Source organism: Haliaeetus leucocephalus, unplaced genomic scaffold (genome assembly GCF_000737465.1).
Source record: "Haliaeetus leucocephalus isolate CR32 unplaced genomic scaffold, Haliaeetus_leucocephalus-4.0 Scaffold306, whole genome shotgun sequence".
Lineage (NCBI taxonomy): Eukaryota > Metazoa > Chordata > Aves > Accipitriformes > Accipitridae > Haliaeetus > Haliaeetus leucocephalus.
Genome location: NW_010972742.1, coordinates 6,038,500 through 6,061,086, shown reverse-complemented (window position 1 = coordinate 6,061,086; position 22,587 = coordinate 6,038,500). Strand labels below are relative to the sequence as shown.

Genomic DNA, 22,587 nt, shown 5'->3' with positions numbered 1-22,587 from the left:
CCCAGCCCGGGGAAGGCGGTCGGGGAGAGGCTGGGCCTGGGCTGCTGCGGGGCTGTGCTGTCTGCCTGGTTTGGTTTGTTGATCTTCCCTTCCCCCTACCCCTCACCCCCCCTTTTTTTTCCCTTCCCTCCCTCCTTAATTTTCCCCCCGGGGCGGCTCGGCCTCGTCCGTCCCGTCGGCATGCGCCTCCGCGTCAAAGTCATACTAATGGGAAAGTGTCCTGGAGCAGTTCAGGCTTCCATTTTGAAATCCTCCGAATAATGGGATCCTTCTTACTTGATTATTTCCTCACCTTGACTCTGACCGGCGGCCGCAGCCATGCCCTGCCCGCCCGGTGTCTGGCGCAGCGGGGGGGACGGGGGTGTTTTGTCTGAAACGGTGTGGCGGGGGGCTGGTGGAAGGGGGTCATTTACATAACTGGTTGGGACTCACTTGGTTTGGGGCTAAGGAGTTCAGTAACATACACAAAAACGCTGGAAAGCCTAGCAGGATTCAAGTTACAGCTTATCAGACTAGCTTTTCCTGGGCGAGGTGGATATGATTTAAAAATCAGTTGTAGATTGCTTCTCCTCATATTTTACACTTACTACAGTAGCTGTATTAATGTGTTATCTGCAGGGATTGTCATTTTCCTTCTTAAAATCTTTCATAGAGTGGAAGATCTTACTATCAGGCACTGCTTTTTCTTTTTGCATTCAGGATTAATTACCCCTTACTAATTTTTCCTAATTTGCTCTCAGTTATAACCCTAAAAAAACCCCAAAATATTTCTTTTAATCTCCTTTTAGTTGCAGTATGGAGTACCACATTGTTTTCTAAGAACATCATTAGCTGTATACAAAAGTTGAACGTTTACAACTCTGAGCCTCTTGTCATAAACCCATCACAGCAGTTCTTACTTTACGCTTCTCTGGACTTCTTTTGATTCCCCCACCCCCATAGGGACAAACTCATTGAAGAGGGTTTCTCTTGTCATTACACTCGATCTGTCTTTTTTACCCAGTGGAGGTTTTCTTTTTTTTTTTTTTTTTTTTTTTTTTTGACATTATGCTCATAGAAGGCATATTCTGTTTGGACTTCAGATTATGCTTTTTTCACAGCTGAAGGAATATCAGCAGAAGAATAACCCTGGAGCAACTGCAGGAACTAAGAAAAAACGCAAAACTAAAGAAGGCAGTAGACCCGAGACTCCCACCAACGATGACCGGCAGCCTCCAGAGAACGTGAGCGTCTCATTCCTTCTTCCAAATCATTTGCCACCTCCTTGTTCTTTGGTTTCACGAACAACATGATTAGAGCCGGGAAAGGGTTATGCTGGTGTAATAGATGAACGGTGTAGATGCCTGTATCGGCAGTGTATGAAGTGCGCTACAATAGTTAGCAACTACCTCTACTGGAAGGTGCAGGCTAGAGTCTGGGTATGTGCCGAAGTGGTGGCTGATCATACAATGCTGTCGTGCAACGCTGGGTGTGTCCAGAGCTGCTGTTTTGAGGTGCATGCTCCTAACAAGCTGGAGGATGCTGGTTTCTTTGGCTACCTTTGATTGACGTTTTCTCTCTGTCCTTTTCTGAGCCATTTCTCTTTCCCCTTTTCTTTCGCCTCCTTTAGATTCAGAACATTCTGAAGGTGCTGGTGTCAGACCTTAACCGCTCCAATGGGGTAGCCATACCCTCATTGGACAAGAGGAAGGTGAGGCAGTGCTCGTGTCCCTCGCAGTGACTCACTCTCCCTACTGCATGCTTCGGGTTCTGTTTACACTGACCTTGATTTTTCGGATGGAGCCTTGTCCTGACATATCCACTGTCAGTTGCTTGAGTTTTGTTGCTGTTTTTATTAACATGGAACTATTTGTTACCATGCATTTCCATTGCTCGTAAGTGCTTGTTTCCTTCTGGTCTGTGTCAAACTTAACATGTGAAAAAGTGAACCTTGTCAAAAACACTTCCTTGAGACAGCTGAGCTTTGAGGAAAATCAGGAATTTGAGGTGAGGCAATAAAAACTAATCTAACCACTGAGGAAAACTGCACTCAGAAGAGGTAGTGTTTCCGTAGTCTGTGTTTCTCCAGATCTGCATGTCATTGCTTTATTTCCTAGAGCCTCGTTTCTGAAGGGCATGTTTCTGCTCATCTCCAGGCAAGCAGCTGCCCTGAGTAAGCTGTATAGTTATTCCAGCCAACCCATTTTATGACAGGTGATGAAACTTGCGCAGGTGATGTACAGTCTGGCAAGCACCATGGGTTTAAATATGTTTAGGCAGGAAGTCAGATACTTCAAGTCAAGCATTTACAGGCTTTAGCGTCTTCATGTTCCCAAGCTTCTGAAGAGGAAAGGGCAGGAAATATGCCAATAAGCAAGAGAAATGTGTTCAGGAGCAAACATAAACAGCCTTTTTTGAAAATCTATTTTCAGTCAGTCACTTTATTTAAATAGGGCTCAAATTGTGACAGTAACACAGGGAAGTCAAATTTTGTAGTGCAGAATTCTCTTCCCATTTTGTTGTACCAAAGCTCTGCTTTTTATTTTCACTTGCATCATTTTGGTAGCTTATTTCCCCACCATTGTTTCAGTTTAGTTGTCATAAAGTAACTCATTATTATGTTTACTGCAGATCCATGTGTCTGTAGCAATATAACTGGAGTAATCACCAGGGGTACCAGATAGATGCCGTGAAACCTGCAAGATGGAATGGAGTTCACTCTGAATTGCCTTTGTATCCCTTTTTTCCTTTTTTTGTGTGATAATACAGCAGCTGTTCTGTCCAACACACAGAGTGAACAGCAGAAGGTTCCTCTGACTGCATCTTGTATGTGTAGTTGCATATCAGTTCAACTTGAGTAACGTGAAGACCTATTGCCAGCTTTCAGGGTCCTGGATATGCCTGTCTAGCATCAGAAAGCATGTATCTTGATTGAAGTTTCACTCTTGACATGGGGACTATTTTCAGTTAATACTTGTAAGCTCAGTTTAAGTTAGATCTCAGAGAAAGAGATTTGGTTCACATCGGAGGGTAAGGTGAAGATGGGTGGTCCAGTGCTGTTGCTGAGATGGCATTCGGTCTTGCAATGAAGGCCTACCTGTGTCTACAGTATTAGTCCTGTTCTGAAAATGGAGAACATATTATTTCTATTCATACTTGTTTACCTGCCCTCCTCCCTCCCCCCTTTTCTTCCCCTCTGTTTCCTTAGCATGGAGAGATACATTTTGATCTGATAGGCTGTTATGGAATTTGTGGATTATTGTGTCTGGGATTTTAGGAATAATTTGAAAGCTAATTTTTAATTGCAATATGTAATGAAAGAAAGATTTCTTTTTCCAGTTGCCGTCTTGTAAAAATCCTGAGTCAGGAAAATGCTGTTCAGAAACTTACTTGGCGCTAATAGGGCAGAAAAGCTGATCGTTAGCATCTGAGCTATTGCTGCCATTGGTGTCTTAATGTGAGGCAGACCCCTCCCATCTCACCCACTTCAGCTTTCTTGGCTGTGAAACACAGAAAACCCAGCAAAATAGGAGCCTTTGTGTGAAAGCAAATGGATCCTACTATATGCTAAGATGAGCAGAATTACTGACTTTTTATTCTACATTATTAGAACCTCATAATGCATAATTTCCAGATCAGTGTCTTGCTCCTAACTCTGTTTCCAACAAATTCAGCTGTTCAAATAGTGTTGTTGGTTTTTGTTTTCTTTTTTCTTTTTTAAATTTATTTCAAAACTGCTTATTGTCAAGGAAGAAGGAAGGGGTTCTTGTGGTTAAGGCACGTTACTGGTTTTGCATCTTGAAGCGTTAAGCAAAAAGAATGTCCTGATCAGAAGAAATTAAGGAAACGTTTTTGAGATATACTTGGGAAGGTATTCCTTCTGTCCATCTGATGTTCTATACTGATGAGTGTCTGAACCAATAAAGGTGAAGTAATCTGTAACTGGAAGAAGTAAGGGAAATCCTGACCTTCCTGTAAGCATCTAACATATATTGCTCCTTGAGAGCACAAGTATCTCTCCTGCTAAAAAGAGATTGACAAAGTTCTATTTGTTTTCCTCTGCAGTCTTCCAGTTTACTGCTTTCATTAAATCTGTCTTCACTGTTACTGTATTCTCCCTGCTGCTTGATTCATGAGTGAAGTGCTGAGCAGGTAAACAGGGAATGCCAAGAGAGAGATTTCTTGTTTCCTGTGAAGTGCCAAGAAGGAAGTGACTGAAGTAAGAGGGAGCTCTTTCAGATAGAATAGCAGAGAGCTGCAAATACATTGGTAGGGTTGAATGTTGACAGATGATCTCATTTGCCTCATAGTGTTGTTAAATGCTGACTTACTGGAGCTGGATGATGAAATAAAACAAATTTCCATAAAATGCTAGAACACTGCTCTGGGCCTTTATGGTTTTCTGATGCTGTACAAGATAGATGAAATTGTGCAGTTCACTCTGGCTTGGTAGAGGTGTCATCAGATGCTATTCATCCTCCCATGGAGGCTGGATGAGAACTAGTATCGCTCTCCAGAAATAGTTTTTTGGCCCTTCTCTTTTCTATTTAGATTCTTCTAGTCATGGGATTCATAGCTCCATCAGGGCCACAGGCACCTGCTCCCAGCCACGCTGAGTTTGGCCTGTTGATGAATGTCCTGTTTCTAAACTTGTGGTTCATGGCATGCCACAAATTTCACCGAGTTTTAGACAGAGCATTTGAGTTTGACTAACCCAGTTTTCAAGTAGTCACTAACCTGTTCTTTTCCATCTTAATTTGCATACAGTGATCAGTGTTTTCCCCAGACACATCTTGAAGGTAGTGCTTTTCAGAGTGACTACCATCTGTCTTTGCCCTCGGTTGCTTTTTGGCAAATCTTTTGCAGTAAATCTAGTGTGTAAACTTAGAGTTGGGTGATGTTATTGCCCCATGTTAAAGAAGCAAGTTCGATTATGGGACACGGGTTCGTCAGACTGGGACTGAAAGGGCACAGGTCTGGGACTGTTTTTACGTGGGTTGATGCAGCCACTTGTTTGCTCTGGGGAGAACACAGATTCCTTTCCACATGTTTCTAAATGATTGATTGTTTACATCTATGTAGTTTTCCCAGGCAGATCATGAGGTGATGTGTTCATGTGTGTTTTCATTCATTTTGCATGAAGGCTGTAATTCCTGTGATGTGTTTTGTGACAGGCATACTTTGACAGTGATGTTGCCACTCGTAATGCTGAACAGCTTGCTACCGATGTCCCTGTGCTATCTAACAGCAACAGTCTACCTAGTTGTGGTTCTGTTCTGCCTGCTCCCGGGAGCATGCAGCTGACACAGGTTTGTGAATTATCATGAATATTGCCATTGAATCATTGAATATTGGTTAGCGATACCCCTTTTTTTTTTTTTTTTTGAGAAAGATAATCTTCATAAATATGACATGACTAGTTCAGATTTTCTCCTATTAAAAATACTACATTCTCCACTCTCCCATCTAGTCATCATCTATCTGTGAGAGCAGGGAGAGTACTAGCGTGTATATGCCCCTGTGTCTTCCAAAGCTGTTTTCCTTCCCCTTCTCTCCTGCTTCATTAGCAAAGAGTACCCCTAATAAGACAGAGGGTCTCCAGTCACTGTTTCCATTCACTACTTAAAGATTCAGTTGACGTTTTTTCTAGCAAAGTGTTGATTATACTAAATAGTAACAGCAAACATAAAGCCTCTAACGCTTAAGTTTTTCCATTCCAAGAAACCCAGGCTCACACCACTCAGAAATTACATGTAAGCGAGGACTGAGTTGGTGGTTTTAAGTTCATCTTTCTTTGGGAAGCAGTAATTACAGGTGCTGTGGAACCTGAGCCCAGATGCAATCAAGTCTTAGTGACACATTCACAAATGTGACTCCCATCTTCTTTTACAGGCTTGTAAGTTTTTGTGTTTCAATCCACAGATTCATGAACCTGAGGATCATAAAAATGCTTTGGATGAGAACAGGTGGGTGTCTGTTGTGTGTTTATCAAACAGCTTTGCAACAGGATCCCAACAAATTAAGGTTTTATTCCTCCCCAGTGCTGTTCTGATTTGGCAGTTCTCTGGGAGAAATTTTCATTGCAAGGTCTTTCTTTGTTTCCAGGTCTTTCTCGTCAACAGAAAGTCTCCGCCAGTTGTCTGAACAACTCAATGGCCTGGTTTCTCAGGTATGGCCTTGTTTTGATCCATTTGTCCTATTAATTCTCTTGATGTTTGATGTGGAGCTTTAGGCAATCAGTTGAAGAAAACACCCTTCAATCTCAGAGGTGTCTGCAGTCATCCTACTAAAGCATATGATATTTAAGCATTGAGAGGCAAAAAACCCTGTTTTAGGAATGTAAAATTTCAGCAGTAGGAAGAAAAGCAGAGTGGGATGAATGAACAGCATGTGTTCATGGAAAGATGTATTCTTGATTTAGTGGAAAAGAATCTGAAGTCAGTCTGCATAATTCACATCAGCTTGTCACAGGGGTAGTCTGCATCTATCTTTAGCCAGAAAAGTATGTTTTCTGTGCCTGTGTGTGTGGTAATTTGAAGTGAAAGGTGCTATAAGAAGTACTACTGTGATAGTCAGTTCTTACTTAATAGTGATTTGTTGCCTTGGGAAATAAAACTGACTTACTTGATTGGTTTACTTCTAGTCTACGTCGTATGTGAATGGGGAAAGTGCTGTTTCTCCCACAAATATTAAGGAAATGGAAGTAAGTTGTTCTCAGTCTATCTTTTTTTTTTTTCTTTTTTCTTATTTGCTGTTGATCACTTATTGGGACTCTGTGGTTAGAGCAGTGTTAATGAGGCCTAACTGAACACACAGTTCACATCGCTGTCTAGTGTTGTCTTATGCTGTAATTGGGTACTTGTGATCAACAGTAGGAGGCAGGTATCGGAGGTGTTTCCAGTTTGGGGACTGGGGATAATCTGGCTTCCATGCAACTGCAGTTCTTATTTCTGATTCACTTTTATATCAAAATGAAGCCTTGGCAGAAATGGATAAAATATGTTGACGTCCCAGCTGCTTTTATTGAAACTGTAGATTTCGTTTTGTTTGGAGAATCTGATTATATCATACTGTGATAATGATTTATTGTTCTGTCCTTTTTAATTATTGCTTTTTTCCTCCCCTCCTCCTCTTCTGCTCCTTCCTTTTTCTCCTGTCTGCATGTGCCCATCAGACACGTTACCAGGAGCTGGCAGTAGCCCTGGATTCCAGCAATCTAACTAACAAACAGCTCGTTACAAAGATAGAGGAATTGGTAAGAAACAATCCAACCAACCAGTTTGACATTGTCTTTACTGCTCCTCCATGCTCTCTGGGTGTCTGCAAGGTTATGGGTTCTCTCATAGTGCCACAAGGAAGGCTGCTTACACAGCACTTTGTAAGGAACAAAATGGGCTGTATGGAAAACCTGTTAAGAGGATCAAAATCTAAGGCCACACTTGTGAATGTATTGGCTCATCTGAGGAACAAGAAATTAGTTTTGTTTAAGTATGCTCTGTTGATCTCATCATGCTTTCCCTGGATGATAAGCATCCTGATAAAACAGCTATGTCTGGTCTTGGTCTGAATCCTTGAAATACAGAATTCTGGTGCTGGCAGCAGTGTGAAAACCTGTTTCTGCAGGTGTGATGCTGTTCTAAATGTATCAGCAGAGTGGGAGCAGTAGGTCTAAGAGAGAGCCTGGGGCTGGTTTCTGATCATATCCTCAGCTTCTCTTGGCACGATGAATGAACTGCTTTGTCTTGTGGCCTGCATGGATTCCTGCTGCTGCTTTTCAGCCTTCAGGTTTAACACTGCAAGAAATGCAGCTAACTGGACTTGTTTCAGTCTGAAAAGAGCCTTCTTGTGTGAAATACTTTCCCCCATTTTGTTTCTCTCTAGAGCTACACTTTTCCCAAAGTTCAGCATTTCCCAGTGTACCCCATGACCCCTCTTCTTGTTTTATTTTTGGTTTTGGGTTATTTTTGTTCCATTCTGCTTGTCTTTTAGCTGGGCTGCAGAGGTACCTGGTATAATGCATTGCCCACCCAAGATTCTTCTTGTTTGGCTGCTTTTCTGTTTGCCTGGAACTATGGAGGGCCTTCGCTCCATTTGTGGTCTTGCCTTTGCTTTTCCAGGTTATGTTGTGCACTCGCATTGCTAGAATCAAAACCTCTAACTCATCACCCTTCCATCTGTAGTCATGTTTCAAAATGCATTGAAGTCGTAGCGGTAAAGAAACAGCTTGGCCAATGTTCATTCTTTGGGAAAGGGAAAAAATACTAATTAATGTAGTTACTTATGAGGCATCTGTGAGAAAACTGCCAGGGGGATGACAACTGCAAAAGGCAAACACAGCAGCACGGTTTTTGCGGCGGCTGCCGCTTTTGCCTCCTTCACTTCATATCTGAAGATGTACTATGTACAGTCAACAAATCTCCAAATACTTCACCCGTAAGATTGAAATTGGCTAGGACGCAATTATCCCTTTTCTTTGCGTTTGGCTTCAGCTCTCTCATACCACCTTTTGCAAAAGCCTGCCGACATAAGTGTGGCTCTACATGACTTAAAGGCCAGTTGTTAAGTGGGATAAAGGTCTAACGTCTCAGTTAAATGAAAAGACTATGGTTTTTGTTTGGTGGTTTTTATTTTTTTTTTTCGTAAAAGCATTTTTGGTGATTATCCTAGTACACCAGGATTACTGCAATTAATTGCATAGATGTGGGATGCAAGTTTAATTGAAGTTGGTGGATGCTCAGATATAAATATACAGGAGTTTCAGCAGTGGTATTGGAGGACAACTGTGGTAATGTACTGACGAATGAAAAAAATATCTGGCATATAAAGTATATTAGTGAAGGAAGCCCCAAATCTATTTTTTTAATAGCTAAGATAAACTTCCTAGTCTTCTAAAGAAGGATAATGGAAGTTTGCCTTAATTGAGCATGTATCCTACTTCATTAAAGTGAAAATGTGTTTCAGCAGTATGAGAGTATTTTCTCTTAATATTGGCACATCAATTTTCTTCCGTAGAAACAGCAGAACCAAGAAGCAGTGAATCAGCTGGAGAAGGTAAAGCGTGTCCTATTTTTGGGTAGATACAGAAATAACTATCTGTTTTCTCTGAGGAGTAGAAGGCATAGTGGACTGTGGCACAGGCATATGTGATCTTGTCTCATGTTAGATTGAGTTTTATTTGTAGCATAAGGCTGAATATTTTGACTTCATGAGTTAGGCCTGGCAGGTAGCATTCTTATTTTGACAAAAGCTAGTATTTAAATGCTCAAGTATTGGAGGAGTGCAGTGGAGGCAGGAGATTACAGTTTAAGTCCTTGCTAGTAGCTTGCATTCCAAACACTGCCACATTTTATGCTAGCAGTGATTGCGCTATGCTGTCATTACCATTCTAGGATGGACAAATAATGAAGTAGTTCAAATAATGGAAGACTGAAGCATGTCTTTAAAAATACTGGTATCATTTAGATGCTGGAAGTACTACCAATGAATTACTGCTTTTTCAGTTTGACATAAAACAACGAGGGTTAACTATTTACATTTTTGTGCTGAATAGGCATCATTTGTTTATACAGGAAAAGAAGGAGTTTGAACAGAAATTTTCTAAAGAGCAAGCAGCACTGAGGGAACAGCTACAGGTAAGGCAGAGCCTCCATTACAGTAGTATCACCTGGCTTCTGCTGTTTTCTGGATTACTGACCACTCTGTCCTGGAAGCCATGAGTCCGTTCCTTCAGGAAAACTAGGAGGGTCAGTCAGCCAGACTGTACTTAACTGCAAGAGCTCTTTACCTTTACTGAATGATCCTTTTGAGGTAACGGTGATGTTGCAGTTACAAGCAAAGTTTAGCACTGAGCTGATTTTCCTTTCCCAAAGGTTCATATCCAGACTATTGGAATTCTAGTTTCTGAGAAGTCTGAGTTGCAGACAGCCCTTGGACATACTCAGCAAGCTGCACGGCAGAAATCAGGTAATTGAGCACTCCAGCTCAAGCTGTTGGTTAAACTGTGGATTTCAAGTCACAGGCATGATAGTTGCTGGCAGCCAGCTCACAACACTCACTGACTCCTTAATGAGCAATACTTGGCACCGTCACTGCTTCTGTCATCATAGCTGCCCCCAAATGGGAGCATGTTGATCCCATGGCAGTTGAGGTTCTTTTGTGCATCACTAAAGCGTTGTCAGCCCTGTTTGGGCCTAGTGACTACCCCAGACTGTTCCTTTCTGACTTTCTTCTGATTCTTTTAGAACTTTGTTCCTTCTTCTCTGCCCTCCCTCCCACACAGCTGTCACGTTAATGTAGGTTTTGCCTGAGCCTTTCATTCTGAACTAAATATGATCAATTCATTCTATTAAACCCAAACCAAACAACATATTGTCAATTGTTCTGCAAAGGAAGTTTCATCATCTCCCTCTAAAAGTGAGGAAGGTAGTTACAGAGAGCTTTACTGCCCAGAGTTGTTAGTGATTCACCTGTAGAGTCAGGAGTGGAACCAGGTCTACTGATTTACAAAGCTCTGTACTGCCTGAAGAGCTTGCTGACAAAGTAGAAAGTGCTGTTCAGCCAGTTCCAAAAAGCTCTTTGTGGTCTAGCCTCAACCGACTCTGCTCTGACTTGTTCAGGAGAAGCTGAAAACCTTGCTGCTCGTTTACATTCATCTCGCCAGAGGGTATCAGAGCTAGAACGTACTTTGTCCTCCATCTCCATGCAGCAAAAACAGTCAGAGAAGGTAAGAGTCTCCTCTGTTTATGCTTAACCAGCAGCTCTGCCTTTGGCTATTTGCTTGTCACTACACTACTGCAAAGTCTGTATTCCCTGCTTAGAGAAGAGGCAGAAATTAACCTTGTAAAGCCCTGTATTCTCCATGATTAAGGCAAACTTCCTTCAGGTTTTTGTGATCACTAATCATATGGTCCAGTTGGTGTCTTCAGATCTGGCACCTTACTTCATTAGTCTTGCCAGTTCCACACAACAGAAGCCTCGCTGAGACTTCATCCCAGGGAGGTCTCCATCAGACACTTCAGTTATTGATATTAATCCAGAAGTTTGCAGAAATAACCCCATGCTCAGTTAGCAGCATTGCATTTGAAAAGACTGAGCGGACTTATTCCTGGCAAATTCAGGAGGTTCTAAGCAAACCTGTCCTAAGGATTTTGCCAAAGTTATGACCTCTTCCACTTTAGCTGATCTGCTAAAGATGAAATGAAGTATTTTTTTAGCATCTTATTTGTTTGGCTAAAGTCTGTAGATGAAACAATAATTTCCTTTTTCTCCAGCATAATAAAGAGTTAGTGAAGGAGCGAGACAACCTGAAACTGGAACTGTACAAACGAAGGTAAGTCCATTCTGCTTGTTACTGCAGAGTAACACTACCCTTCTTAGTATAGCCACAAAACATAGCAAGGGGCACGGACCACAGGTGGTGACTTGGGAGGTTCAATATTCAATGGAAAAACCAACCAACCAACCAAACAAAACTACCACAACAAAAAGTCACTAGATGTGACATTTCTGTGATTCTAGCTGCTCTGAGGAACTGGATCGTAAATTTATGACATGGACATCAGCAGACCCATAGTATATATAGTGGTGCCGCTTTATTTTTTTTGTTTGTTTCAGCAAAAGTAGCGAGGAAATAAAGCAGCAGAATTCGGAGCTGTCAGAGAAAGTTCACTCCCTGGTTTCCAAGAATTCAGCTATGAAGTTGGATATGGAGGATTTGCATAAGAAACTGGAAATGGCTGAACTGATGATTCAACAGGTAACCAAAATACTTCTGGGATGTGAAGGCAGATCACACTGATCACTGGAAGACTTTGCTTCTGACAGTGGGGGCAAGACTTAACTCTTGTTTTTAAAGGAAGGCACAAAATCTCATCAAGACATCCTCTCAGTGAGGCCTCTGAGGAACAGAAAGTCTCTATTCTAAGGAGTTGGAGCAGTACATTGAAAGACATTGTGACATTGGTCTGCTAAAAGAATGTTATACAAGATGAGGGGGTGACTGAATGTACCAAGTGTGAGAATGCAGTGACTTTTCCTGCTTGTGTCTCGTCAGCATTTTGGTTACTCAGTTGTTGCGCAGTCTCGTTAAGAAACCAGTTGAGTAGGGGTGGCGTTTGTACCCACCCTAGCAGAAGGTGGTGAATTTGACAAGGGCAACTTGAAGGTCAGCTGGGGAAAGTTAGGAGAAGCAGCCGGTTAGAAAGGGAATGCATGAAGCCAGCTGTTAGCAGTTCAGAGAGCAAGCCTGGTAGTAAGGTGAGCCTGTGAGGGAAGAAACTGCTCTTTTTTTTCTTTCTTTTCTTTCCTTTTTTTCTTTTTTTTTCTTCTTTTCTCTTCTTCCCCTTCCTCCCCCCTTCCTCCCCCCTTTTTTCCCATTTTCTTTTTTCTTTTTTTTTCCTTTTTTCTTTTTTTTTTTTTCCTTTTTCCAGATAGTGGCTTAAGTGACACTTGAATAAAGCTAACTGCTACTCTTCTGGGAAAAGTACCGTGTGTCAACTGAACCAGCCTTGCTACTTAGTCCACTGACATGTTCCAGACATTGGCTTTAAATTCCTGACATGTTTGACAACTTTTAAGGTCACAGGCTTTTATATCATCTGATCCTGGTGTATAATACAGACTCTGGAAATGCACAGTTTCTGAGCCAAATTGTTTGATTAAAGCCTATTTTCTTAATAAAAAAAAATAGTAAATATAAAATTGGTAGGGAGGAGCTTCCCAGTTCAGCCTGTTTTACGGGGCTAAAATCTAAGCTTTTTTACTTTAATCCCCATTTTTTTGTTTTTTCTTTGAACTTCACTGTGAGTTGGAGTACTTTAAAGAACTATAGAAGGTTACAACATGGGTCATGTGGCAGGTTACTGTCAGGCAGAAGGCTACGCAGAAATAGAGCATTAATGTTGTTTTGCCATAACTTTTTGATTTTTGTTGGCAGTTCTCAAATCAGGCAGGGAGTCTGGATGCAAACCAGCAGTTGCAGATGGTACTGGAGGAGAAGGCGAGCCTGGAAACCCAGGTTGCTCAGGTAAGAGGTTGTACGAAATATGATCCAAATCTTGACATCTGCAGAGAAACTTTTGTGGCAGAATGCAGCCTGAGCCTTGCATTAACACTGGTTTCTTCAGGCTTTATCCCTTAAGCAGTCACTGCCAAATTTATTCAGCCAAGACGATTTTCTTTGTATTTTATTTTATTTTGAACAGCTCTCAGAGTCACTTCACCAGCTCCAGGCAGAAAGAGATCAGTATGTAGAGAAACTGAAGGAGGAGCGGAGCATTTGGCAGCAGCGGGTACAGCAGCTCTCTGAGCAGGTAACATCAGGGGCAGTATCACAGCTGCTTTTGACAAACACAGGCAGGAGTAAATGCACCATGAACATTGGTTTAACTTTCACTTGTGTGGCCTTGCAGATCCACACAATGGCAGAGGAGAAGGAGAAACACATGGCCCAAATTCAGGAGCTGGAAGCCAATGTTACAGAGCTGTTGAACAAATCAGGTAGGGCTTCCACAGTGGGGCTTCACATTGCAGAGTACCAGCTGGTTAACTCTGTCCCTGCTGTGCAGGAACTTCTGCACACGAAGTGCAAGTAGGTCTGATGCTCTGAAACTGTGAAGGCAGCTGAAAGCCTGGTGACCCTAAGAAACCTTTCATCCTAGCAAACAAGTGAACTACTTCAAATAATTGACCAGCAGGCTGCTTATGTCTTTAGTATCTGCCTGCCTGTACTGTCAGCCTCTCTGGCCCAGGAGTTTGGGAAAGCAGGATGCTCTTGCTAGGGCTGTGAGGGAGTTAGCAGCACATGGCAGGATGCTATGCTTGGTTTCGGGGTAGTTCTCTTTTGTTCTCTCAATGCCCTGCAGCGAGGATTGGATACTGTAGCTGGCGATACCTTCTGGGTCATATAGGTTGGGGTATGCTTTGCATATGTAATAGTGATGTGTATTACACAGACATCTAGCCCTTTGACTGAGCTGCTTTTGATACCATTTCCTCAGCAGTTAAGCCCATGGATATTGAGCCTTCCTCACCAGCAGGGCCCACAGCAGCTGAGCTGAGTCTGCAGGAAGAGATACAGCGGCTGCAGCAAGAGAAGGAGGAACTGCATGGGCAGTACCAGGCCCAGGTCCGGGACAACGAGCAGCTGAGCCACCTTAACCGGGAGCAGGAGGAGCGGCTGCTGGAGCTGGAGAAGGCTGTGCAGCGCTACAACGAGGAGTCTGTGGACAGACAGCAGATCCTGGAGGACATGCAGAGTGACAAGGCCACAATCAGTAGGGCACTGAGCCAGAATCGGGAGCTGAAGGAACAGCTGGCTGAGCTGCAGAATGGGTTTGTCAAACTGGTATGTCCTGCTATGCATCTTTTCCCACTGCTTCCCTCACCGCTGCAATCCTTTTGTAGCACAGATGTAAAAAGCGGGCAGAACTGTTATCCATCTCTTGCTCTGAGGCTATGGATTCTCTGTCTTGTCTGTGATACATACTGCCATGCCAGGAGGTTCCCTGTAATTCCTTACTTTTTCAGGTGCTCTGGCAGATGAAGCAGTATCTTTGTCCAGAGTAGTTTTCTTTTCCCTCTCATCCCCTGGCAGTCAGGCTGTTTCTTTCCCTGAGTATTTCTCCTGCCCTTTTACCCTTGAAGATACCCGTTTTCTGTTCCCTGTATTTGCCCATGAGGAAGAAGTTCTCAGTGGTCTTCTCTCCTGCTGCTGTCATTCTTATGTCCTGGAGCTGAATCCTTACTCTTGCTTGCTTCTTCCAATGTAACAGCTTCCCCTTTGGGGCCCTGGCAAACTGGCACATGGTCTAGCCGCTGATTTTTCTTTAGTCCTTTCTGAACTCCTGGGCTGTGTTTGGGATATTCATACCACCCATCTGCTTCGGAGCTGACAAGCTGTGTGATGTGTCAGGCCTCTTCTTGGCGCTGTCCCAGCACTGATTCCCCTGGCTCCTTCCTTGCTCTTCTCCCATCTTCTGAACCTTTTTTAAAGTTATTTACTGCTCTGAACAGTCAATTTATTGTCCTTAGTTACACCCCAGAATAACACAAGGGATGGCATCCTGTTGTATCGGGAATGAACATGGTTTATTGAGAGTATGCATTTATGTGGGTTGGCACAATTTCCTTATAAAGTGGTATTTGTCTTGCAGACAAATGAAAACATGGAGGTGACAAGTGCCCTACAGTCAGAGCAACATGTAAAGAAGGAGTTGGCCAAGAAGCTTGGGCAGCTGCAGGAGAACCTGGGGGAGCTCAAAGAGACGGTAAGCAACAGCCGGTGGGATGGCAGGGCAGGTACGTAGCAGTTTACGTAAACTGCTGGCAACTTTCCAAACTTTGATGGAAGGATGGAAATTGGTATTGTAATGATCAAGCTGGGAGCCTTCCCTCATCATCTGCTGTCTGATGTGGGGGACCAGCATGTGGGGGCAGATGGTGGCTGCCTGCCTACTTGGTGGCTTTGGGGCAATGTTGACAGTTTGGATCACGTCACATGGATCAGCTTTTCTAGCAGAAATGGTTTGATGTGATGGTTCAATCTTGTTATGTTAGCTGGAACTGAAAACACAGGAGGCTCGAGGTCTGCAGGAGCAGCGGGACCAGTACTACAGCCACTTACAACAGTACACCGTGGCATACCAGCAGCTGTCTGCCGAGAAGGAGGAATTGCACAAACAGTTCTTGCTTCAGACACAGCTTATGGATCGGCTACAGCATGAGGAAGTTCAGGGGAAGGTGACAGTGGAAATGCACCTGAAAGAGCTGCAGCAGACCAAGGTAACAGTAAAAAGGGGCAAGTGGAAAGATGGGAGGAAAAGTGCTTAACTACATTAAGTATTAATTAAGCAAAGGGTTGGACCAGATGATCTTCCACAGTCCCTTCCAACCTGGCCTGTTCTATGATTCTATGATTACATCCTGTGCAATACAGGTGAATGATACTTGTCTGGAGCAGAAGCACTGCTTTTTTTTGTGTATGTGTGGTGTTACTGCCTGAAGATGTAGTGACTGTTTGCAGCCTGGCTTGTGCAAGTTTCAGTGATCTTGTGCTTCTCTCTTGCAGGAAAATCTGGAAGCTGTAGCTAAGGAAAACAAAGAGCTGCAGGCCCAGATCAGTCAGTTAGCAGCAGACCTGGATGGCAGGATTTTGCACCGGCTAGAGGGTGAGTAGCTGCAGCTGGTCTCTAGGGAGGAGGTAGAGCTGGGCTCTCTGGGGTATTACCTCCTTGTTCATCTTCCTCCTTTTACAGGAGATGGAGTTGAAAGTGAAGCAATGACTGAAGAAATCCAAAAATCTTCATTTGTGATCCCAGAGAAGTTTGAAAGCCATGAAGAAATGGTGAGTCTTAATGGGTGGAAATGCCTTTCGGTTTAGTTCTAAACAAATGTCTAGAAAAGCAGGCAGGTTAAATCGCAGAGATGTTCCACTGGGTGCATGGAGAAGGCTGTTGATCAGCTGTAATCCCTACCAGCTGAGCTGCAGTAATGAGGGAAGTGTAACAGTTCCTTGTGCATAACAGCAAAAAAATCAAGACTTCTGCAGCATCCTTGCAAGATATAAGCTGGAAGTCTGGCAGTGGCTTTAATTATGAAGACAACTCAGCTGGCAGAGTAGCTCTTTAATTATGATGATGAAGTTCTTTTTAGTTTGGAAGGCAATTTGGAAAGGATGTCAAATATCTGCTAGATTTTTCTGTAAGTACAGTCATAATTGGAAAATACTGCAATCAAACAGATATAATGGGAGCTAGTTTTTAACCTGCACTTTTGTACTGCTTGGGAATGAGAAAAGATGCAGTAGTCACTGCCTGATTTACTTCTAGGGTGGTCACTTAGTACTTTGGTTTCATACCCATAAATAAAATGGGGTGCACTGTTGCTCTGTTTGTCCCGAGATGCACCATTGATTGTGCTTCACACAGGAGAAGCACTAATGTGCATACTCTGGAATTCTTCTTAGGTCGCTTTCTTGACATCTGCCATGTCCCAAGTGGAGGAGGAGCGAGAAGACATGAGGCAGCAGCTAGCTGCTCAGAAACAGCAGTGCAGAAGCCTCCTGCAGCAAATAGCAGCTCTCAGGCAGGAGCAGCAACATAACATCACACTGGGTGGAGGTAAAAATGTGGTGCAGTTTGGGGACAGCCTGAATATGGAGGCATGCCTTGGCCAGCTGCACTGGCCTCTGAAACAGAGCCACGGGTTGTGTGAGTGCATCAGGCCCAAGGAGGAACTGTAAATTACACATGTCACTTCCAGGTTCCACTATGGATACTGTTCCAGTGGAGGTTCACGAGGCTTTGAAAACTGCTATGGAGAAACTACAGGTAAGCAAAGGATCTCATCTTCTTTCAGCCCTGCTACACTGCTCAGCTAGACTTTGATCCAGTCAGACTCTTAAAGCACACAGACAAACCATAGGGCAGTAAGTAGCAGATGTTCCATAATACTGAGCTGCTTCCTAAAAAGCTCATCACTGCTTGTGTCAGCACAGGAAAGCTTGCAGCAGTAACTCCCACCCCCAGAGACTGAGTGTAAGGGCCTAACACTGACCTGTGGTCTTTTTCTAAAGAAACAGCTGAAAAACAGACTTAATATCTTCACCCTGCTGGGATGAAGCAGGTGGTCTGCAGTCTTGGAGCCCAGTATGACCAGAGCTGTGCTGTCCCCCAGCAATGAGGAGGTTAAAAGGCACTTTGATTCATGCAGAGATACTTTTTTACACCTTCTCTAGCTCTCTCCATTCTGTTCCCTTTTTGCATCAAATTGGTGACAGGTTGCAAGGGCAGCAAGATTTGTTCCCTAGGCTCAGGACAGTGTGAATGGAGGGTGTTGTCTTTAACATAGGTATTCTCTGTATGTGAGCAGTTCAGATGATTGATAACAATTTTTGTGTTCAGTCCCGTTTCACAGACCTAATGCGTGAGAAAGCTGACCTGAAGGAGCGGCTAGAAGAGTTAGAACATCGCTGCATACAGCTGTCTGGGGAGACGGACACTATTGGTATGTTTAGGCAACACCAGTACAAGCTAAAATGTGCTCAGTGCATTATTTGGGGAACAGAAGGTCCCCAACAGCTTTTGGAGCTGGAGCCCTCCAACTACCAAGCAGTTTATGATGTCTCCTACTGCTGCCTAACTAGGCTAGATCTCCAATCCAGGGTTGGATTTGCTGGGTCCTCATGCCACATATTCTATGCTCATGGTAAGGCTTGTACCTCAGTCTTGCTAACGCTTACTCCTTATGCTTCTCTTGTATTCCAGGGGAGTATATTGCATTATACCAGAGTCAAAGGGCTATCCTCAAACAGCGACACCAGGAGAAAGAGGAGTATATCAGCAGATTAGCTCAGGATAAGGAAGAGATGAAGGCAAGGAATCTTTTCTGTAGTACTACTTCCAAGCAGGGCAGGCCTGGGGAGCACTTGCACAGTCCAAACCCTCACATGTTCTTCAGCTAGCTTTAACTTTGAAATTGCTAATTTTGTGACAGAGGCAGGACTGCAAACTGTAGTGCAGTGTTTGTGCACGTTTCATAGGCTTTCCTTTACTTTGGTGCAGATGAAACTACTGGAACTACAGGATTTAGTGATGCGTCTGGTCAGGGAAAGAAATGAATGGTACAGCAAGTATGTAGCAGCAGCTCAAAACCCAGAGCTGTTAGCAAGCCAGAATGAAAGTGTACTTCCAGTGGAGAGGCGCATTGAACTGAACGCTACTGATGGAGAAGGTAAGCTGCAGCTAGGATAAGTTCTGTAACTTAGAATAACCCAAGGTCTCACTGTTGTGCGTGGATGCAAAGAGTTATGTGCCTGCCTTGTCTGTGCTCCTTACAGGGTTACGGGAAGTGAATTTATCAGATGAAGCAGAACAAGAGGCTGCTGTTCTTCATCAATCCGGTTTCTCCCCTATTGACAGTAAAGCTGCTCAGCCAAGCCAAGAGGACCCCACAGCAAAGCAAATAATGCAGCTTCTCAGAGAAATCCAGAACCCTCAAGAGAGGCTGGGCTCCCTGCTGGAAAACCCCTGCATTCCCTTCTTCTACCGTGCTGATGAGAACGATGAGGTCAAAATCATGGTAGTTTAAGTGGCGCTAAATCTTATTTACAGCAATTTTCTATGAGCCTGAAAGGACTTAACTGACCTGTATGTGCCCATACCTCTGCTCAGTGCCCTTGATCAGAACAGATTCTTAAAAGACATCAGGAAAGAGGGATTGCATCAGATGAACTTGAGCGTCAGACCTCATCTTCCCTTTCTCTTTCTTCTGTTACTTGGTGTGCTTGGAGTACAGGCAGACTCAAACTAATCCTGGGAGGCAGCTGGTGCTGGCATTTCACCTGGGCCAGGTGCGCAGGCCTGGGGGAAGGGGATTCCAATGACTTCGGGCAAAATGACTTAATCCCTTATCCCAGCCTCTGCTGCCAGCAGCCAGCTTCACAGCAGTGACCGAGCAGCAGTTCTGATCCATCACTCATGACTGTCATCAGCCTAGTTCCTTCCAGGGCTCCCAGAGTAACTAACTTATTCTGGTAACAAATTCTTTGGACTCTCAACAGGTTTTGTTTCAGACTATGTATCTTAAACTTCCCACTTCCTTCTGCAGACTGCCTCTTGCAACTGTTATCTGAAACCAGCCTTGTCAGTCTTGAACAGCCAAAAGATAGCGGCTCCTGGCTCGCTGGGCAGCACTACAGACCCATTTATTCTCATGGCTAGGGGAAGGGACCGAGGGTTGCCTTTGAGTCTTTTTGGTTACTTGACAAAGCTTTATGTGATTCTTGGGAGTGGGGTGGAAATGTAACTGCACTTTGAAGGATGATGTGTTTCACTTGTATGTGTCTGAAGGTTTTATTTATTTTAAAAAATGGGAGAAATAAGTAAAAGGAAACCACTTAATAAACATGCTTTGTTTTGAATTTCTGGACTCTAGGGGTTCTAGTTGTCCGTCACTCAACTTCCTCTTCTCCCATGTTGGTAAGGAATGCATTAGATGGGTGGAATCCCAAGATCCTGTGGCCCCTGTGTAAGTTCCTGGGACACACATCAGCAATAGAGGTAGCACCTGGCACTGCCTTGAAGCTGTAGCCCTAATTCTAAGGAGAAAACAAAACATGGTGGGAAGAGAGAGTCCCCTGCAGCAGCAGCAAAGCAAATCTCTTGGGGGTGTGAAGTGAACTGCATGTGGCTATCCCTGCAACTAAATTTGCCTTTCAGGCAAGAAGTGCCTGTTCTGAGGATGGTTAGTTTCAGCAGTGGCATTTTAAGGAAACCTGCAGGGGAGGCTTAAGGGACCTGACCATCACAGATGCACAATCCAAACACACAAGCCTGGGCTAGTGCCTGCAGAAGCATGCACCACATCCCCGTTAACCTGCCACAATAAGAGAGATGCAAGCACAGGAATGCAGTAACATTTTTGGGTTCGTCAACAACAAAGAGAGACCATTCTTTCCTCCTGTGTTCAAATTGGTCAAGCTTCACAGCAGCACAGTAGAGAGAGCTTTTCTTCTACTGCCAGAAGCAGATTAAGTGTGGGTTGGTTTTTATTTTTTCTTAAATGGTTCATCTTGATGTTTCCATATACAACTGAAAAAAGTGTACACAGAACAATTAGTGCTTTCCTGTGAACCCACTGGGGAAGATGGAAGATCTTTTTTGAACTCCTTTCATTTGTTGTCTGTTACTGGCACAACACAAGTGACATGGGCTCCCAAGCTCCTGGCTGCATGGGTCTGTGTACATAGTGCATCTGTGTAAAATGCTGTATATTCCTTGAAGAGAGAAACTGAGGCTTCTGCAGTGTTTATGCCTGCTCAGGCTGTTTGTAAATCTGTATCATAACTAATGGGGGCAAGGCTGTGATTTAATACAGAGCATTATTATAAATGGAATAAATATTTATTGGATGTGCTACTCTAGTACTGTGAAGGAGACAAGACCAGTGAAGAAGGTCTGCAGTCTGTTGCAGAGGTGACTTAATCCTGTTACAAATTTTTCTGAATAAATATATTCAGATGGGCACTGACTAGATGTGTTTCTTCTGCACAGATCGCCTTGAAATTTCGCTAGAAAAAAAAGTGAAGAATGAATTCTTTATTAAAAACACCTGCCCTGGCATCAATGCCCTATTTCACTTGGCTTTCATGAATGTTTTCCTGTAGACAGACTACCAACAAGCCTGAGGCCTTTCTCTTGGCTAGCATTTCACATCCAGACCCAAGCTTCAGCTTCAGCTTTTACCCTGTTCCCTGACCCCACCTTTACTTGGAGTGAACTAAGAGCAGGAACTACTATTCAGCTGACACACAATAGCTTTAAATTGGAGCAAGTGAACTACCTATGCACCTCTGATATGAGGGAAAGTAAAAAAATGCTTCTTAAAGGCCATAAGCACCAAACAACAGGAAACAGCTGTTGCACTGGAAAGAGGACACTTTTTCTTTGACAGGGCTGTACATCCGTGGATAGGAGTAGCTGGTATTCTCATCAGAAGGTATTTAACCTTTCACAGCTAGTAGATTAGAGGTTTCTGGTTTTGCAAAATAAGGCTCTAATATTTACTTGAATACATAGTTTTGCCTTCAAAAATATAATATTCTTTAAGAACAACCCTATATATAACACCAGGGATAGATGGAGCAGTCCCAGTGAGGAAAAAAAAAATAGGACAGGGTAGGGCAAGCAATGGTTATTGTCTCAGCTGCATAGAAGCTGAAGTTACAACCCATAAAAACATGCAAGACAGGTAGCTACAACACACTAGAGATCTAGTCTATTCAACTCAACCCACACCAGTATCTACTATGAATAAAATCTTCAAGGAGATTTTCAGCTTATTGAAGCCTTACTAGGGGGATACCACAAGTACCACAGCCAGCTGTAGCCAAGAGCACTCAGGGCTAGATCAGGCATCAGTATTGCAGTGACTTAAGTCAGCAACCCCAGTGCTCCTGGTCTCTTCCTGCAGAAGTAGTGCTGCAGCCCCATTACACAGAGGCTTAAGGAATCCATTGCAATCATTGGGATAACAGTGCTAAGTTCAGGAATTATGGAGAAACATGGTTGTCACTGTGAGAAGCAGCAGCCATGATCCAAGACCCATAGCACTCTGTTTTGGCTTGGAGACAGTAGGAACAGGTTTACCCAGTTTATGCCAGGGGAGAAATCCCACTGCAGCCTAAAAGCAACTTCCAATTAGGAGCTGGCCAACCGTGTTAGACCGTGGTCAAACTGCACTTCAGATATGGGACCAAAAAAATACTGCTTGACAGAGAAACTACAACTCAACACTCACTTGCTGTGTGCCACAAACAGCCTAGGCAAAATACCTTTTTAAGAACCAAGCAATTTTGTGTGCAAAACTCCCACCTTCTGTATGTCCAGTCACTGAAGCACCTCCACGCATTTTCCTTTACAACGGAGAAAGGGAGTTAACTTCCACATCTGACAAGCTGTTTCACTCTACTGCAGCTCCTGGACACCACTGTTGATGCAGATCTGTTCCACCTTCCCTATTAGTGATAGCACCTGCTTGCATGTATAGCTTTTTAAGCTCTATGGGATGAAAAGATTATAATTAAATACAGTTTGAAAGTCACTCGGAGAA

General features: G+C 43.5%; 1 protein-coding gene across 1 annotated transcript in view; it reads left to right on the top strand.

Moving 5' to 3' along the window:
* GOLGA2 (golgin A2) overlaps nucleotides 1-20,893 on the top strand; it is a gene marked incomplete at its 5' end in the record, with an annotated part of 21,609 nt that extends 716 nt beyond the window's left edge. The window contains 27 exons of the mRNA XM_010571123.1: nucleotides 1,101-1,223; nucleotides 1,610-1,690; nucleotides 5,154-5,288; nucleotides 5,902-5,945; nucleotides 6,085-6,148; nucleotides 6,623-6,682; nucleotides 7,154-7,234; nucleotides 8,992-9,030; nucleotides 9,549-9,611; nucleotides 9,849-9,942; nucleotides 10,596-10,702; nucleotides 11,250-11,308; nucleotides 11,593-11,734; nucleotides 12,914-13,003; nucleotides 13,182-13,289; nucleotides 13,389-13,476; nucleotides 13,977-14,323; nucleotides 15,132-15,245; nucleotides 15,535-15,759; nucleotides 16,046-16,145; nucleotides 16,233-16,321; nucleotides 16,943-17,096; nucleotides 17,239-17,306; nucleotides 17,880-17,982; nucleotides 18,243-18,349; nucleotides 18,540-18,708; nucleotides 18,815-20,893. Coding sequence (XP_010569425.1) covers nucleotides 1,101-1,223; nucleotides 1,610-1,690; nucleotides 5,154-5,288; nucleotides 5,902-5,945; nucleotides 6,085-6,148; nucleotides 6,623-6,682; nucleotides 7,154-7,234; nucleotides 8,992-9,030; nucleotides 9,549-9,611; nucleotides 9,849-9,942; nucleotides 10,596-10,702; nucleotides 11,250-11,308; nucleotides 11,593-11,734; nucleotides 12,914-13,003; nucleotides 13,182-13,289; nucleotides 13,389-13,476; nucleotides 13,977-14,323; nucleotides 15,132-15,245; nucleotides 15,535-15,759; nucleotides 16,046-16,145; nucleotides 16,233-16,321; nucleotides 16,943-17,096; nucleotides 17,239-17,306; nucleotides 17,880-17,982; nucleotides 18,243-18,349; nucleotides 18,540-18,708; nucleotides 18,815-19,065 — 3,105 coding nt within the window. The remainder of the gene's footprint in view (nucleotides 1-1,100; nucleotides 1,224-1,609; nucleotides 1,691-5,153; nucleotides 5,289-5,901; nucleotides 5,946-6,084; nucleotides 6,149-6,622; nucleotides 6,683-7,153; nucleotides 7,235-8,991; nucleotides 9,031-9,548; nucleotides 9,612-9,848; nucleotides 9,943-10,595; nucleotides 10,703-11,249; nucleotides 11,309-11,592; nucleotides 11,735-12,913; nucleotides 13,004-13,181; nucleotides 13,290-13,388; nucleotides 13,477-13,976; nucleotides 14,324-15,131; nucleotides 15,246-15,534; nucleotides 15,760-16,045; nucleotides 16,146-16,232; nucleotides 16,322-16,942; nucleotides 17,097-17,238; nucleotides 17,307-17,879; nucleotides 17,983-18,242; nucleotides 18,350-18,539; nucleotides 18,709-18,814) is intronic.
* Between the last annotated feature and the right edge of the window lie 1,694 nt (nucleotides 20,894-22,587).